At 43.0% G+C, this 17501-nt stretch overlaps 1 protein-coding gene across 5 annotated transcripts in view; it reads right to left on the bottom strand.

Moving 5' to 3' along the window:
• Window positions 1-17501, bottom strand: part of LOC120996147 (ATP-dependent 6-phosphofructokinase, muscle type) — a 135345-nt gene that overhangs the window by 24815 nt on the left and 93029 nt on the right. For all 5 annotated transcript variants that reach the window (XM_040425895.1, XM_040425894.1, XM_040425896.1 and 2 more), the window contains exons 8-16: window positions 17327-17371; window positions 16587-16695; window positions 16126-16221; window positions 15941-16033; window positions 13205-13330; window positions 10656-10720; window positions 9452-9515; window positions 7451-7597; window positions 1887-1957 (exon numbers count right to left, since the gene is read on the bottom strand). In XM_040425895.1, coding sequence (XP_040281829.1) covers window positions 1887-1957; window positions 7451-7597; window positions 9452-9515; window positions 10656-10720; window positions 13205-13330; window positions 15941-16033; window positions 16126-16221; window positions 16587-16695; window positions 17327-17371 — 816 coding nt within the window. The remainder of the gene's footprint in view (window positions 1-1886; window positions 1958-7450; window positions 7598-9451; window positions 9516-10655; window positions 10721-13204; window positions 13331-15940; window positions 16034-16125; window positions 16222-16586; window positions 16696-17326; window positions 17372-17501) is intronic.

The following is a 17501-nucleotide window of genomic DNA, read 5'->3' as shown; positions in this document are numbered from 1 at the left end:
GGGAGCCTCACCTCTAGTTGGGACTATTGGCCCTAGAGTATGTGGTTAAGGAAAATACTTCCCCAACTGCTTAGACTTGCATGTGTAGTTAGGACTAACCAATAAGGGAGGAAGGATCTGCCCTTGGACAGGTTGGAGGGGTGGAGCCACCAGTGGAGTGAGTGGAGAGACCCAGCTGAGAGAAGAAGAATGGGGGGGATCCAGGGTGGTCATAGATTTGTCCCAAGACCTGAGGATTGCCCTCTGTAGACGACGGGTGTGGAACTTTCAGTAAGGCACAGCCTCCCTTGATGCCACCATGAGACCTAGAGTGACAACACCACAGCTCCATCCATTGAGGGGGAGTAATGTAGGTGACTCACAGCATGTGAACTGAATAAGTATGTTCGCTGCAGTAGGATGTCAGGGCAATTACATCATTTCCAAAAAAAAGGGGCAATGCTGATGCTGTCACAACATATATTGTTAGCGCCAATGTCAGCTGAAGAACCCCGAACGAGTGCACAGCCGAAGTGAGTAGACTTCTCAGCTATAGCATCTCATACCATTGCAAATACCAAGACTGTTGATGGCGGCAATGAGCAGACTTATTAGCTATGACCCCAAGTGCCAGCAGTCGGAGCTACGGCATCCACTGGTAGCGTAAAAGCGGTCCACCTGAGAAGGAAAAGTAGACACAATCACCACAACTAAGACCAGAGTGAAGGTTTCACCTATAGAAGAGGGAATGCGTTAGCACCTACAGCATACAATGCCAAGGCAGATACTTTGCATGGAGTAGAGGATAATATGTTAGAAACTACAGATCCAGCGCCTAGTGCAAAAGCATTATGTCAGGAAGGAATCACCTCAATGAGGGCGAACGCAAACCCTGCACCTGAAAAGGGCAGGGCCATACAGTAGCGGCCACAGTATCTGGTGTTCTTTCAATACTCCACTTGAGATGGAGGAGAGCTAGAAGAGGACAGAGTATGTAGGATTGGTGCAATACTGGACCTACAGGTTTAATGTGGGAGTAACCACAGTAGTCTGTGCAAGTGCAGATACTGCCTTGATATAAGGTGCAGGTATAAGTACAATGACGGTGTAATGCATTTTTCCCAAGGGGATTGAAGGCACAAGAAGTTGTGTTGTGGGTCAACTGCTTGGGAAGACAGAGGCTGCTTGATCTGCTGGATCTCAAAACCGCTGTCTCTAATCAACATGTAAGAACTTTCAGGTGGTATGTATGACTTTTTGATCTTTTTTTGTGGGAACAAGGTGACCAAAAATGGCAAATCGTGCATCTTTTTCCCATTCACTGTGCAGGAAAAAAATATATTAGTCTGGACATTTTCGGACCGGTTAGGTTTATTTTTTATTAAATTTTTAATATTTATGTTTTTTACTTTTTTTTAGCTTTTAAAAAATCTTTTAACTGTCATTTTTAGTCCCCTTGGAGGGACTTGTACATATTATCTTCTGATCTTGCTTTTACCATGGACTGCATCAGAATACTATTGCTGGGATTCTGACAGGCCACCTGCCGACCTGTGCCACAGACATTGCTTAGCAGCCAGTTTGCTATGACGGCACTGGGAGCCTTCAAAAGGCCCCTGGATGTCACAACTGATCATAGTCCTGCAATTTCGCTGATGGGGCTCTGATGTAATCCCACATATGCTGTGGTTGCTACTGATTATCTACATCTGAGGGGTAAATGACAGAGACTGCCGTCATCGCAGATTCCTGTCACTACCGGCGAGTGTCTGCTATTGTATACAGCCGACATCTGCCATGTATGGGGTGAACTCAGCATGTGAGCCAATTCCATGTACATTTATGTACAGCAGTATGTAGTAAGAGGTTAAAAGTAAGAAGTTGGAAAAGTTGAATAAAAATGTTACCTTTTAGTTCCAAGACGTGAACCACCTTGTCCTGTCCATCCGCCAACACCTCCCCATCCAATTTCTTCAATCTAGTTATATAAAAATGAAAAAATTCAACCCCAAATGTGATAGTAACATAATATTGGCACAACTAGGGTTTCTACAATTTTCTAAAATTGCTCAAAAAATGGGTGTGGATTGGCAGGAAGGGCATAGCTTCACAAGAAAGGTTTTGCACCAAAAGTGCTCCATAACTCTGAAAGTAAGCCAACCAATTCTTGGTATAAAGTTAGTCGAAAGCGTCTCTCCCTACACCAGATTTATCTTCCAGCCTGAGCCCTTGTGATAAATCTGGTGCAGGTCTAGACAGTCTGTCTGTCTGACACCTTCTACAGATGAAACTCGAAAAATTAGAATATCGTGCAAAGTTCATTTATTTCAGTACTGCAACTTATTTATTTATGAAACTAACATATGAGATAGACTCATTACATGCAAAGCGAGATATTTCAAGCCTTTATTTGTTACAATTTGGATGATTATGGCTTATAGCTTATGAAACCCCAAAGTCACAATCTCAGGTACCCTTTACTCAGGGATATGGATTAATTAGCTGACTAGAGTGCGACACTTTGAGCCTAGAATATTGAACCTTTTCACAAAATTCTAATTTTAAGCTGCATTAATGCAATTCCTTTTAATTTGCATTACTGATATAAATGGACTTTTGCACAATATTCTAATTTTTGGAGTTTCACCTGTATAGCAGTGGTCCCAATGACTGGGCTGCGGACCAGTCCCGGGCCCTGGATGATGTGGCATCGGGCCACATACTGGTATAGGGAGGAGGAAACTTCATCTCTGCTCAGTGGGTGTTGTCTTTGCCCTCACTGAGACGACGTCCAATTGCTGTGGACCGCTTCACAGAGAAGAAACATGTTAATTTACATAGCTACATGTATATATACAGTACAGACCAAAAGTTTGGACACACCTTCTCATTCAAAGAGTTTTCTTTATTTTCATGACTATGAAAATTGTAGATTCACATTGAAGGCATCAAAACTATGAATTAACACATGTGGAATTATATACATAACAAACAAGTGTGAAACAACTGAAAATATGTCATATTCTAGGTTCTTCAAAGTAGCCACCTTTTGCTTTGATTACTGCTTTGCACACTCTTGGCATTCTCTTGATAAGCTTCAAGAGGTAGTCCCCAGAAATGGTTTTCACTTCACAGGTGTGCCCTGTCAGGTTTAATAAGTGGGATTTCTTGCCTTATAAATGGGGTTGGGACCATCAGTTGCGTTAAGGAGAAGTCAGGTGGATACACAGTTGATAGTCCTACTGAATAGACTGTTAGAATTTGTATTATAAAAAAAGCAGCTAAGTAAAGAAAACTGAGTGTCCATCATTACTTTAAGAAATGAAGGTCAGTCAGCCGAAAAATTGGGAAAACTTTGAAAGTAAGGGATATTTGACCATGAAGGAGAGTGATAGGGTGCTGCTCCAGATGACCTGCCCTTCACAGTCACCGGACCTGAACCCAATCGAGATGGTTTGGGGTGAGCTGGACCGCAGAGTGAAGGCAAAAGGGCCAACAAGTGCTAAGCATCTCTGGGAACTCCTTCAAGACTGTTGGAAGACCATTTAAGGGGACTACTTCTTGAAGCTCATCAAGAGAATGCCAAGAGTGTGCAAAGCAGTAATCAAAGCAAAAGGTGGCTACTTTGAAGAACCTAGAATATGACATATTTTCAGTTGTTTCACACTTGTTTGTTATGTATATAATTCCACATGTGTTAATTCATAGTTTTGATGCCTTCATAGTCATGAAAATAAAGAAAACTCTTTGAATGAGAAGGTGTGTTTAAACTTTTGGTCTGTACTGTATGTATATGTATAACTAGAATGCTAATAATTTTTCCCATTAACCCTGTACTTATCTGTACTTTCTATTAAAGGTAATCAAGTGACAAAATACATTTTTAATTTAACGGGGTTATCCAAGACTATTAAATTCCCCCCATATGCCCAGGCCCCTCACAATGAACTTACCTGGCTCCCTGCGCCGCTCCAGCTTCTCCCCGTGTGCGGATGAAAACATCTGGTGTCGGGGGGAGCAACCAATGGCAGGCAGGGACGATTCTCCCTAGCGTCACTCGGGATGCTAGGGAGGCTCGTCCCCCTCTGCGATTGGCTGCTCCCCTTTCCCGACACTGGATCTTTTCATCCATGCACGGGGAGAAGCAGCAGCGGTGTAGGGACCAGGAGCGGTGCAGGGAGCGAGGCATTTTCAGTGTGGGGGGAATTGAATAGTCTTGGATAACCCCTTTAACACTCCAATTACTATTAGGCAAAGATCCCATAATGATTATATGGGCCACAATTATTGTACTTTGCCAAACTGATTACAGTATAGTGTAAGATCATGTGTTATTGCTGTTAAAGGGAAGCTATCACCATGTCCCAGGCGAGATGGGACTAAGCTCTGATCAACAGGTGGCCAGGAAACAGTGGAGCGGGCCAGTGCATGGGACCTATACAGCAAGCTATTCTGTTTCTGAGTTTGGGATATAGCATGGTTTCTGTGCTATGCTGTTTACGTATGTACTATGTGTAAGAGTAAGAGATGTGAGGTTTAATGCAGACAAAATGGAGTCAGATACCAGTAAAGGAAAGTTCCTGGCTGACCAGTCTAGAATCTTCCAGTTAAAATCATTCCAGTAAACTAAAAGGAAGATTCTAGGGACTTCTGTTTGTTGAATGACCAGTATGATAATGATGGGTGTGAGAGGTTGGTAAACTGCGGGGGTTGTAGTAGTGTCATGTAACACCTTTGTGTATATATACACTCTTACTTGCAGTGATACAATTTGTAACAGTACTAACCACCATGCTGTACCCGGTGCTTATACTGGGCACAGTAATAAAGATCTACTTCATATATTATAAAACTAACAACGAGCATTTGGAATATTATTCTATTATGATATAAACGCCTAGATGACTAAGTGCTGTCGGACACTTGATGCAGCGAGTGAGGGAGTGTATTGAGGATCCAGATGAACGTCCAGGCAAGCCCTATGTTTCCTTCACGTACACCCTCTTTTCACTATTCTGACACTAGGCACTGCAATGGAAGCTACTGAAACAGTGGAGCGCAGCCTGCTCTGCTGTCTCCCGACCACCTGGGCTTCGTTTCATCTCGCCTCAGTAACGGAGAGATGAGACAAACCCTTTAAGACGTGGTTCTGAAATCCCTACCCCTGGCAACGTCAAAAGCAAAAATGGCTTGGTTTAGGCAAGGAAAATCAAGAAAAATTTGAGAAGCAGGTCCAGAGACTAAGAACATCATTGAAATGATGTTTGTGATTCTATGTTATTGAGGAAATGTACTTTTTCTGATCTCTCAGCACTGCAGTTATGACCAAGGAGCCCAATAATTACACGATGAGACACCGTACCTGAGCTACTGGTATCATCTCTTAAACTATGTACTATATGGATGTATTTATTTTAATATACACACAGGGGGACATTTGTTAAGACCTGAAATTATACGCCGGTCTTAATCCCTCTGCGCTACTGGAGGATGCGCCAAAGTTATGTAGAGGCGCAGGCCGCCAGCCGTGCGACATGCTTTAAACTATGCCAGCTCCCTTGCTGGCGCAGTTTAAGGCCATTTTCAATGTCATAAACTCAAGTGGAAAATGATGAATGAGACCGGCGCGCCTGCCCTCTTCCCCACCCACGCCACTCCTCCAACACCTTTGCGACAAAATCTGCGACCTAATTATGCCAAAAACTGGCATAAATCAGATAATAAATGACCTCCACAGTCTTTATCTGAGAAGAGGCTAAAGACACGGCTCATGCACAGACCCTGTAGGCATGACGCACACGTGATTTAGCGGGCAACTATTTTTTTCATCACAGAGGCCATGTTAAAAAATGTTCTGTGTGCTTCGTATAAAACAGTATGGCCCCACAGAATGTCATGGGCGCCGCTTCATACCGCACTCCAGTTGGGAGGATGTGGGCTAATCTTCATTGTCCACACGTTGTAGCAGCTGCCACAACAATTCTTTAAGTAAAACTAGGGCTGTATACACATCTGGGCCGTAGCCCCCATTTGTAATGGGAGCCATAAAACTGTACCCGATGGACCACTGACTTATAATGTGCTCAGCCAATGTTCAAGGATTCTGTCATTTTGCAAAAAATAGTGCTGTGTACCTGACAGAATGCTATACGCGGATGGGAACAGACCCCAAGCACTACAAGTGTCACTGTGCACACCTGGACAAAGTGTTCCACTGTAAGAGAATAGAAATAGAAGGTCACCCTCAAATCTCAGTGGGCTATTAGCGCTGCCATCTAGTGGTCAACAGTGGGGAATGTCCTACTAGTCAGTGAAGTAACATCTTTTCACATAGGGGGTAATTTACTCATCTGAAATATGCCGGTTCTAAAATTGTGAGTGTGGAGTGGGCATAGAAACTGGTTTTAGGCGTAGAAAATAGTCTAAATGTAAGACAGCTAGGAAGCGGTCTTACATTTAGAACTGGCGCTGGATGCGCCCAAGATATGGAGAGGCCTGCCCCTCTTCATAGCTTCGGCGGATCCACCGTCAGCTATGGGCCATTATTAAGACCGGCATCTAAAAAGCCAGTATTACTAAACGTGCCCCACAGAGTTCATTCTGAGGTATTAAAATTTGCGTTTTTTTAAATGTTTGCTTTCCCATGCCTGCAGGTGAAATAAACATCATATTTGTGTTTTATGCGTTCATTGGGGTTCTCAAAGTCCAAGTATTAAATCTACTTTCCCGTTGCGTGAGATAAATAATTCATACTTAGGGCTCATTCACACGACCGTATGAATGAGTCCGCAAATTGCAAAACGGGCGCGGACCCTTTCATTTCAATGGGGCTGCAAAAGATTCGGACAGCACACCGCGTGCTGTCCGCATCCGTAGTTCCGTTCCGCGGACCCCGCAAAAATATAGAGCAATTCCTATTCTTGTCCGAAAAATGCAGTGCAATCTGCAAACATTATGGCATAGAGCAGGAGGAGCTGAGCAGATCGTTATAGAGTTTTATGGGAAAAGATTCAGTATAACCTGTATTGTATTCATTAAAACGTTGCTCCTTCTTTGCTGAGGACTCATATGGATGGTCCTTCTCGGTGACTGACCGCTAACCCTGCATGAGTAAGCATATATCATCTCCGTCAATCGGTAAGTAGGACCACCTACATACATGACAAGCTGTAGCGAGTCTTTTCCCATAAGACTATATATGATTCAACTCAGCTCCTCCTGCTCTATAACACATTGCTTGCAGATTGCACTGAATATTCATGGCGAGAGGTTCCCTTTAATTGCCCACAGATGTAAAAAATGAACGTTTACAGGAGACAGTCTGAAAAAGACTCAATTCCGGATGTAGCTTACAGCGTGCATACAAGCGTGAGGAACATGATTCAGCCTCCAACGCCACCACCCGTCAATGCTTCTGGTATGAGACACTTGTCAAACGGTTCTAGGTCATATAATGTATTATAAAATGTACCTGTCCTTTAGCAAGGCCCTCAAATCCATCATGGACAGAAAACATCCTGTGCCCTTGGATAATGCCAATTCTGACAGTGGCTCTCACGGCAGCATTCATGCCAGCGGCAGGGGCTCCAACATTCAGCACAGCCAGGTTATATCCGCTCTGCAAGTGATGAGAAAAAATGGACAGCTTTTCTAAGTAGATGCTTTAAATGACAGCATTTACATGAGAATTAAAGGGATAACCCCATCTGGAATATGTCTAGGATAGGTCATTAACCCTTAGGATACCAAAGGTTTTTTCGTTTTTGCGTATCTTCCTTGAGCCCTAACATTTTTATATTTCCGTTCACCTAGCTGTATGAGGACTTAATTTTTGTGATAAAAGTTGTACTTTCTAATGCCACCATTAATTATGGCATACAATGTAGTGGGAAGCGGTAAAAAGAAAAATTCCAAATGGGGTGGAATTGGAAAAAAAAAACGCAATTCCTCCACCACTTTACGGGTTTTGTTTCCATGGCGTTCCGTTTCCGGCAAAACTGACCGATGCCCTTCATTCTCTGGGTCAGTACGATTACAATACCCCATATTTATACTTTTTTTAGGTCTAAAATAAATTAAAACTGAAAAGAAAAATAGTTTTTACATCACCATATTCTGACCCCTATAACTTTTTTTATAGTTATATCCACCGAGCTGTGCGGGGGGCTCATTTTTTGCGGGACAATCTGTAGTTTTTATTGATACCATTTTGCAGTGTGTGTGACTTTTTGATCACATTTTTTGGGAAACAATGAAAAAATGCCAAATTGGCCATTTTGACCCTTTTTTCCGTTGGGCCATTTGCCGTATTGGAAAAATATTTTCATATTGTGATAGTACGGGCGTTTTCGGTCGCGTGATATCCATGATGTTAAACTTTTATATTTTTGAATTTTATTTTTTTGTAAAGATTCTAAAGCTCATATATGAGTCTACAAAATGCATTTTTAATTTTGAACAATCATGGATTTTTAAAATGGATTTATTATTGAGAATTGCTCATTTCCTATGTTGGCCTGCCAACTTGGGTGGCCAAAATAAGAATTGCATCTTCAATACTGTCAGCCTCTGGTTTCAGCATTGAAACCAATTACAGGCATCTTCACTGGCCACAGAGGATGCCGGTATGATCCACGGAAGCATGAGCTTCTGGGTTTGTGACCCTTTAGATGCCATGATCTCACTTGATCACGGCATCTAAAGCCTTTAATTATTGCCGGTCGCGGTAATCAGCTGTGGGTCTCTGCCGGCCATGATGCCTGCTGCATGTGCGAGTGGGTGCCATGTTTGCCTATTGCTCCAGCGCCGTACATGTACGCCGCTGGTAGCGAAAGGGTTATATGTCAGATAGGTGCAGGTTCCATCTGTGGGATTCACTATTTTGCAGAACTAACCCCCCGATTGACTGCGCTGGCTTGGCTATTTTCAGAAGTCCCATAGTGGTGAATGGATAGCAAGCCGCGCAAGCGCTGTCACCTCTCCATTCACCGCTTTGGGACTGCTGGAAATAGCCGAATTAGCGCTTAGCTGTTTCTGTAACTCCCAAAACCGTGAACGGAGGGTGGCCGGCCATGCTGCTCTCCGTTCATTTCGGGGGGCCCTCCTGTTCTGGACAGGGAAGCAAGTCCTAGAGGTGGGACCTGCACCTCTCAGACATTGATGGCAAATCATAGTGATATCCCATCAATGTCCCAGATAAAAATACAATAAAAATACTGGTTTGCTAATCAGAGCAGCGAAGTAGGCAGGAAATGGTCAGGGCCGTGCCATGTATCTGTCCCTGTAAATCTAGTGCCAGGTGGGTGCATCTTCACCTACGGGAACAGCCCCCCCCCCCCCCCCACCCACAGGTGAACAAGTCCTGCTGGTTCATTAGAATCGATCCTCTCGTCTCTAACCGGAACGATCTTAAAGATCAGAATCCTGTGCAAGTCAACCAATGTTACAATAACACACTGAGAATATGGCAGACCTTGGTGTCGGGTGGTCGTATGTGAGCCAGTGTCCTGTACACATTCCAGTTGTTTTCAAAGCTCCTGAAAAACAAGTTAGTATGTACTGAGGTGGAAGTTTATGGTTTGTATATACTGTACATAAAACTAACACTGCCTATATAACCAGTAAATGCCACATCCCAGCATATTTGTTATGACCTTTTTAAATGTGTTCACTTGTTTTAGGTTTAGTGTAACAAACATTCTGTTACTACATGGAAACCACCAACAAGTAGGGTAGCTAACAGAACTGTTGCTCAATTTCCTCCACAAAACTAGCACACTTGCCTTGTGCCAGGTTTATTATGTGCTTGAGATCCGTCATAGGTTCTCAATACCGGAGAACAACGCTTCAGTTTTGTCCCCATTCATTGTCAATGGGGACAAACCATAACTGAACATAACAGAATGCTCCAAAATGCATTCCGATCCGCTTGGTTGCATCCCCATACCGGAGATCAAACCGCAGCATGCCAATATATTTTGATCAAAACACATCTGTGCCCACCTACCAAGCGCCAAGGTGGGCTCAGGTCAGGCGGGTCCTACGCTAAACCTACTTAAGCCATCGAGCTCCTTTGTTCAGGAGCGCAGACAGCGCACACATGGTGTGCTGCTCCTAGTCACCTCCATGTGCATCAAGCAACCAATGTTTTGATCAAAATATAAATGAACTAAACCTAGCCTTATACTAGTGATTTTTGTCACCCGTAATGTTTGATCTTGACCACCTTTTGCTGTTCATAACCGTTTTCCAATGACAGAAAAGGACTGAGGTAGACACGGACTACAAGACTGATCTGGGAATCATCTGAGCTCACATGTTGTTGAGTTTTTGTGTCTTTTTAATTTACGGGTTGTCACCTAGAATGACAAGCTTCACTGGAAGACCATGAAAGACAAGTTGTTTAGAAAACTGAAATCTATAGTGTATGGCCGGCTACTGTGATCTCTAATAGTAGATTGTGATTTACTGGTTGTCTACTTTTAATATGTATGGTATTCCCATTTGAGAGTCCCATTGATATGGTGCTATAATGAGTTAACCTAGCCTCCCCCTACAGTATAAAATAGCTGTACACAGGCAGCGTCTGCCATGTGGCTATTAAAAAAAGAACAATACTGAAATTGCAGTATGTGATAGCAGTGACTGTATACAGTAAATGATTCCTCAATGCTCACCTTCCTCTTAATTTAAGGGCTTCATGAAATCTCTTTTCATTCATAGCCTGCGTCACTTCCTTGGTCTGAAAACATAAAACAACAGGATATTACAACCATCAAGTTTTTTTTGCAAAAGAAAAGCTAAATGAGTCCAGAGATCTCCCCATTCATTGCCCCAATTGTTCTGCTAGATTTATTTGAAGCTGGCAGCTCAGGGGGTGTGTAATTCTCAGGGGGGTGTCCTCTCTGCTGCAGCTCTCTCCCTGTAACTGCCACAGCTTCTAACAGAAGATAGTACTGGTGACATTGTCCGGGTCCAGAACTGAACCCGGACATACCCCCTTCTTCACCCAGACAGCCCCTCTGAGATAAGCATGGGAGCATTTCATGCTCCGATGCTCTTCCTCGCCCTGCGCTGTATCGCCCATTAGTGTCGGTGATGTCACCGGGAACACTGCTAGGCAGAAGCCTCCATCAATGTTGGTTCAACATGACAATTTTTGTAGGAGCGACCAACCGTCCAATGTGTATGGTGGTGTCCCAAGTGTTCCCAATGGCAAATGTCAGGGAAAATATGGGTCAAAGTATTGGATTTTAACAAGCCTGGCAATTTTGTTCTCAATGGAAATAAGCCACCAGCAGTGCTCGGCAGAGGCTTAGGTCCAGCTCCTTCTTGAGAACACATGCATGCACGGCCGAGCTGAGTGTGTAAGTGTATGGGGAAGTCAAAAGGAATAGGTGTGAAGCGATGGCTAAGGTGTATGGTCATCTTTACTTTCTCTTCCATCTGTCACCTTTCCTACAGTCTGTAATAAGGCAATAGAGCAGACTATACAGAGGGTAATAAGGCAATAGAGCAGACTAAACAGAGGATAATAAGGCAATAGGGCAGACTATACAGAGGGTAATAAGGCAATAGAGCAGACTATACAGAGGGTAATAAGGCAATAGAGCAGACTATACAGAGGGTAATAAGGCAATAGAGCAGACTATACAGAAGGTAATAAGGCAATAGAGCAGACTATACAGAGGGTAATAAGGCAATAGAGCAGACTATACAGAGGGTAATAAGGCAATAGAGCAGACTATACAGAGGGTAATAAGGCAATAGAGCAGACTATACAGAGGGTAATAAGGCAATAGAGCAGACTATACAGAGGGTAATAAGGCAATAGAGCAGACTATACAGAGGATAATAAGGCAATAGAGCAGACTATACAGAGGGTAATAAGGCAATAGAGCAGACTATACAGAGGGTAATAAGGCAATAGGGCAGACTATACAGAGGATAATAAGGCAATAGGGCAGACTATACAGAGGGTAATAAGGCAATAGAGCAGACTATACAGAGGGTAATAAGGCAATAGAGCAGACTATACAGAGGATAATAAGGCAATAGAGCAGACTATACAGAGGATAATAAGGCAATAGGGCAGACTATACAGAGGGTAATAAGGCAATAGAGCAGACTATACAGAGGGTAATAAGGCAATAGAGCAGACTATACAGAGGGTAATAAGGCAATAGAGCAGACTATACAGAGGGTAATAAGGCAATAGAGCAGACTATACAGAGGGTAATAAGGCAATAGAGCAGACTATACAGAGGGTAATAAGGCAATAGAGCAGACTATACAGAGGGTAATAAGGCAATAGAGCAGACTATACAGAGGGTAATAAGGATATAGAGCAGACTATACAGAGGGTAATAAGGCAATAGAGCAGACTATACAGAGGGTAATAAGGATATAGAGCAGACTATACAGAGGGTAATAAGGCAATAGAGCAGACTATACAGAGGGTAATAAGGCAATAGAGCAGACTATACAGAGGGTAATAAGGATATAGAGCAGACTATACAGAGGGTAATAAGGCAATAGAGCAGACTATACAGAGGGTAATAAGGCAATAGAGCAGACTATACAGAGGGTAATAAGGCAATAGAGCAGACTATACAGAGGGTAATAAGGATATAGAGCAGACTATACAGAGGGTAATAAGGCAATAGAGCAGACTATACAGAGGGTAATAAGGATATAGAGCAGACTATACAGAGGGTAATAAGGCAATAGAGCAGACTATACAGAGGGTAATAAGGCAATAGAGCAGACTATACAGAGGATAATAAGGCAATAGAGCAGACTATACAGAGGGTAATAAGGCAATAGAGCAGACTATACAGAGGGTAATAAGGCAATAGAGCAGACTATACAGAGGGTAATAAGGCAATAGAGCAGACTATACAGAGGATAATAAGGCAATAGAGCAGACTATACAGAGGGTAATAAGGCAATAGAGCAGACTATACAGAGGGTAATAAGGCAATAGAGCAGACTATACAGAGGGTAATAAGGCAATAGAGCAGACTATACAGAGGGTAATAAGGCCATAGAGCAGACTATACAGAGGGTAATAAGGCAATAGAGCAGACTATACAGAGGGTAATAAGGCAATAGAGCAGACTATACAGAGGGTCTACTTCTGGTGAATAAGTCCTGCAAACTTCCCAGAAGTCCACAGATAGACCTTTCTATCCAAAGAGCATTTATAGGGTGAGCAGCGTCTTACCACTTGAACACATTCCATTAAAGGCAAGCGGATTGCTTGATTCCCAGACAAACTGACCACACAAGCTGGTGTATCTGGTGTTCCTTCCAACAAGGCCATCACAGCTTCAACTCCCATGCGACTTCCCTAGATAAGCAGAACGACCTGTTATTAGTGAGCCTAACTCCACTATAATCACAAACTGGGCTCCGCTGCAGAAATATAAAGAAGGCACTCTCCTTGTCAGCTTCCCCATTGTCATCAGATAAATCCCTATTAAAGGGTTTCTGTCACCACACTTTTCACTATTAAACAGGCTGACATTATACATGTGCAAATGTCACCTGAATTTAACTCTGCTATTCTTTTTTCTCAGTGTGCCCCCATTTTTGTGCAATGATAACTTTAATAATATGCTAATTAGCCTCTAGGAACGGGAGGGGGGGGGGCGGCATTGCACCTGCTCCTAGAGGCTCCGTTCGCCCACCTCTTTCCACTCCCTTCTACTCTTGATTGACAGGGCCAGGCCAGTGTTGGTCTCCTCCTGCCGGCCCTGTCTGCCGTGGAAATCTTGCGCCTGTTCAGTAGTTGGCGCGCAGGCGCAGTGAGGAAGCCGGCAGTCCGGCGAGAGTCCTTCCCTCACTGTGCCTGGGCCGAATACTGAACGGGACGGCGCAGGCGCGAGATTTCCCCGGCAGACAGGGCCGGCAGGAGGAGACCAACGCTGGCCTGGCCCTGTCAATCAAGAGTAGAAGGGAGTGGAAAGAGGTGGGCGAACGGAGCCTCTAGGAGCAGGTGCAATGCCGCCCCCCCCCTGCTCCTAGAGGCTAATTAGCATATTCAAAAAGTTATCATTGCACAAAAACGGGGGTACACTGAAAAAAAAGAAAAGCAGAGTTAAATTCAGGTGACATTTGCAGATTTATAATGTCAGCCTATTTAATAGTGAAAAGTGTGGTGACAGAAACCCTTTAAATTACTGTAAAGCTCCCAGGATGCAAATGACTAGTGTAAAGCCTGAATACTTATCGAGTCAGCAAGGAATGCTGGGAGATTTCACCCTGGATGCCTACAAAATTGTGAATGAAGTCAATTTTGGAAATTGTATTGTAGTTACATATTGTTCAGTCGCACCCAGTTAATGTTCTCATCATAAGCATAAACCTGACTAACCATAGACCTAACTCTATATGATTTTATAAAAACAATGTACTACAACAAAGGAAGCAGTTTATACTTCAGTACTTGCAAGATGAAGAATACTACGAAACAACTGATTAAAATTTCACCATATAAAAAAACCACAAAAAACAAGTAAGCGATGGACCGCTCCTGCCTCGTCTTTAATCAGGACTGTGGAGCAGAGTCGTGGAATCAGAGACAATTTTAGGTAGAGTCAGAGTTGGTAAAAATGTTACGGACTCCAAGTTTCAAAATAAAAATATTAAACATTATACCTTACTAATATGAAAGCAGAATTGTTGTATTTACTTTCATGGGAATTTAGGAAAGTTTAGAAATGTTTAATCATACTAAGAAGCAGTGTCCAACCCACTACTAGTGAAAGCTTATCCTCAAGACAGGCCATTACTATCTGATTGGCGGGGAACGGACACCCTGCACCCAAGGCGATCAGCTGATCTACAGTATCTCCTGCACAAGAACTACACGGCTCAGTCGATTGTGCAGTGGACAGAGCTGGTTACTGCAACCTGGCTACCAATCACTTCAAAGTGAGCAGTAACCAGATCTGCCCACTGCACAACGGACAGAGCTGTGTAGTTCCAGCCTCAGAGCTGATCAGCCTAGGTGCAGAGTGTTGGACACTATCCTGAGCATAGGCCTTCATTGGTAAAGGGTTCCATTTTAAGGGAGGGTTGAGAACAAATGAGAGGTGATAACTGATTTTCTATTGCTGCTTCAGCATCCTATCACTGGCTTGACATATCCCCTCTAAACTGGCCATACTTGTAAGTTTGGACGCAACTCTCTCTCCCAACCCTCCCATACTGAGTATGCATATAAAGTGGAGAGGGGAGAAAGCTGCTGCCAGACACCTCTGGCATTGGCTTCTCTTTGCGAGAACAAAAGGATAGGGCAGTTGACATCAAACATGTATGACCCTTATCATTCCCAACATCAGATGTTGATGGAAGGTCAGGAGGCCCCATATAAGTTAGATGGTTGGCCAAACACAACATAACCCTAATGTGTATGGCCAGCTTAATACTAAATAACTTCATGCTGTTGCTCCAAGGCCTTTAGTTAAAATGAATCTGTGCTACTCAGTAGTAAAGTTTCTCCTCTAAAGACCAGATCAGGAAGTTCACCACTGGGCATACCTGCAGTCATCTCAGAACCGCTAGACAGAAAAGGAAGACTGTATTAAGGCTAGTACTTAATAAAGCTGAAGAAAAGCCCAATGTAACAATCTTACTAGAGTAAATCCGTTATTACTAATTATCACACATGAGCCATTAATGTAGAAGCTGAAGTCAGAGTATGGAAAAACAAAGTTGGAGTCGGAGGTTTGGCTTATCAGCTCCACAGCCCTAATGCACGGAAATAAAGACAGTGATCATACAAATTAAATTAATTTGCAGATTTTTTTGGGGAAATTTTTTATGTTTTCAACAATAGAAAAAACAAGCTGAACAAGAATTAGCAGATTTTAAAGATAAGAATGTACCAGTCTGTACCTAGTAATCCTGGCAAGATCTAATTCCCTATAACCCCCCCCTCCAGAAAAGTTCTTACCAGAATTCTATCAAAGGCTGAAGGTGTTCCACCACGCTGGACATGTCCTAGGACGGTGACTCTTGTATCATAGCCAAGACTCTTCACAACTAGCTGTTAAAAATTTTAGAAAAATTAAAACTGTAATATTGGAGGATAGTCCACTGTGACGATAGAAAGGATTGCATTTCAGCTAGATTACTTACTTTTTTAACATCCTCTGATGTGATAGGTTGACCATTCAGGTCAATGGCCCCTTCAGCAACAATTATAATATTCAGCCTTGATCCGCGGCCTCTGGTCTAAAAGTAAAAGTGTCATTAGCATATTGACCAGCAGAGAGTGCACTTGATGATTTTGAAACTACAGGTTTAGGCCTCATGCACACGGCCGTACCATGTTTTGCAGTTCACAAATCGTGGATCCCCAAAACACGGATATCAGCCATGTGCGTTCCACATTTTGTGGAATGCAAGGTCTAGCCCTCAATAGACCAGTCCTATCCTTGTCCGTGATACGGACAAGAATAAAATATGTCCTTTTGCAGCTCCATTGAAGTGAATGGGTCCACATCCGGGCCTCAAACAACGCTCATGTGCGTGAGGCCTTCTAGTGAGGGTTTTTATAAACCCATTACAAAGCCATGCCATAAAAACTTTTTGGATACCTCACTCAGTCTTCTGCAAAGATGTTCTTCCCAGTTTTCTTCTGGTGGGGATTCTGGAATAAAGACCCAATCTGCTCCACATGCAAGTGCAGTTACCAAAGCCAAATACCTAGAAGGTGACAGAGAAGAGAACTCCAAATGGTTTACTCCTGACATGGTGTTATAGGACATAGAATGTGTTCAAAGGTAAAGGATCTGTGGTTGATGAACGTGGTTAAGTGGATAACCCCCTACCATAAGTCCTATTAGTGAACATGGAGGTGAGGTGCGGTGCGGGTGTTTATTTTACGACACAAGAATATAACAGGACTCGTTATTAAATTAATTTATCTTCCATTCATTAAAATATAGCACAATTGAAGGTATAGAATTTCTATTTTAAAGAGGACCTCTCACCAGTTCAAAATGTTTAAACTGTGTACCTGCAGCAATTGGGGTTGATCCTAAGTCCTCTTTTATTTTTCCTTTGTGTCACCCCACGGTTAAACAGGCTTATTTGTTGTTGCCCCTAATATCCAAATTGGCAGTGGTTATCCAAGAGGTGACCATCAGCGATCATCATTGCTCTGATGCTATCCAATTATTGTGTACATTGATAGAGTGGCAAGTGCAGCGTGATCGCACAAGATATACAGTACCTTATCTTGCAAGACCAGGCTGTGCTCTCACTGCACAGTCACGCACAGCCAGCAGCAGAGATAAAATATTTAACTGGTGAGAGGTCCTATGTAAGGACTTACCCGCAGTGCCGGCCCATCACTTCTAGGACGAAGGTCCTTTGGTGACTGTAAGACAAAATTCATTTTGAGCTTTACACATGAAAAATTGAATTATTATAATATATTTTCAGAAATGTATACTGGATATAAAGCCAACAAAGGCTCAATGGCCTACAACTACTGTGAGACATTCTTG

Source organism: Bufo bufo, chromosome 3 (genome assembly GCF_905171765.1).
Source record: "Bufo bufo chromosome 3, aBufBuf1.1, whole genome shotgun sequence".
In the NCBI taxonomy this organism is placed as follows: Eukaryota; Metazoa; Chordata; class Amphibia; order Anura; family Bufonidae; genus Bufo; species Bufo bufo.
The sequence above is the reverse complement of the archived record's forward strand: the minus strand, read 5'-3'. Positions and strand labels throughout refer to the sequence as shown.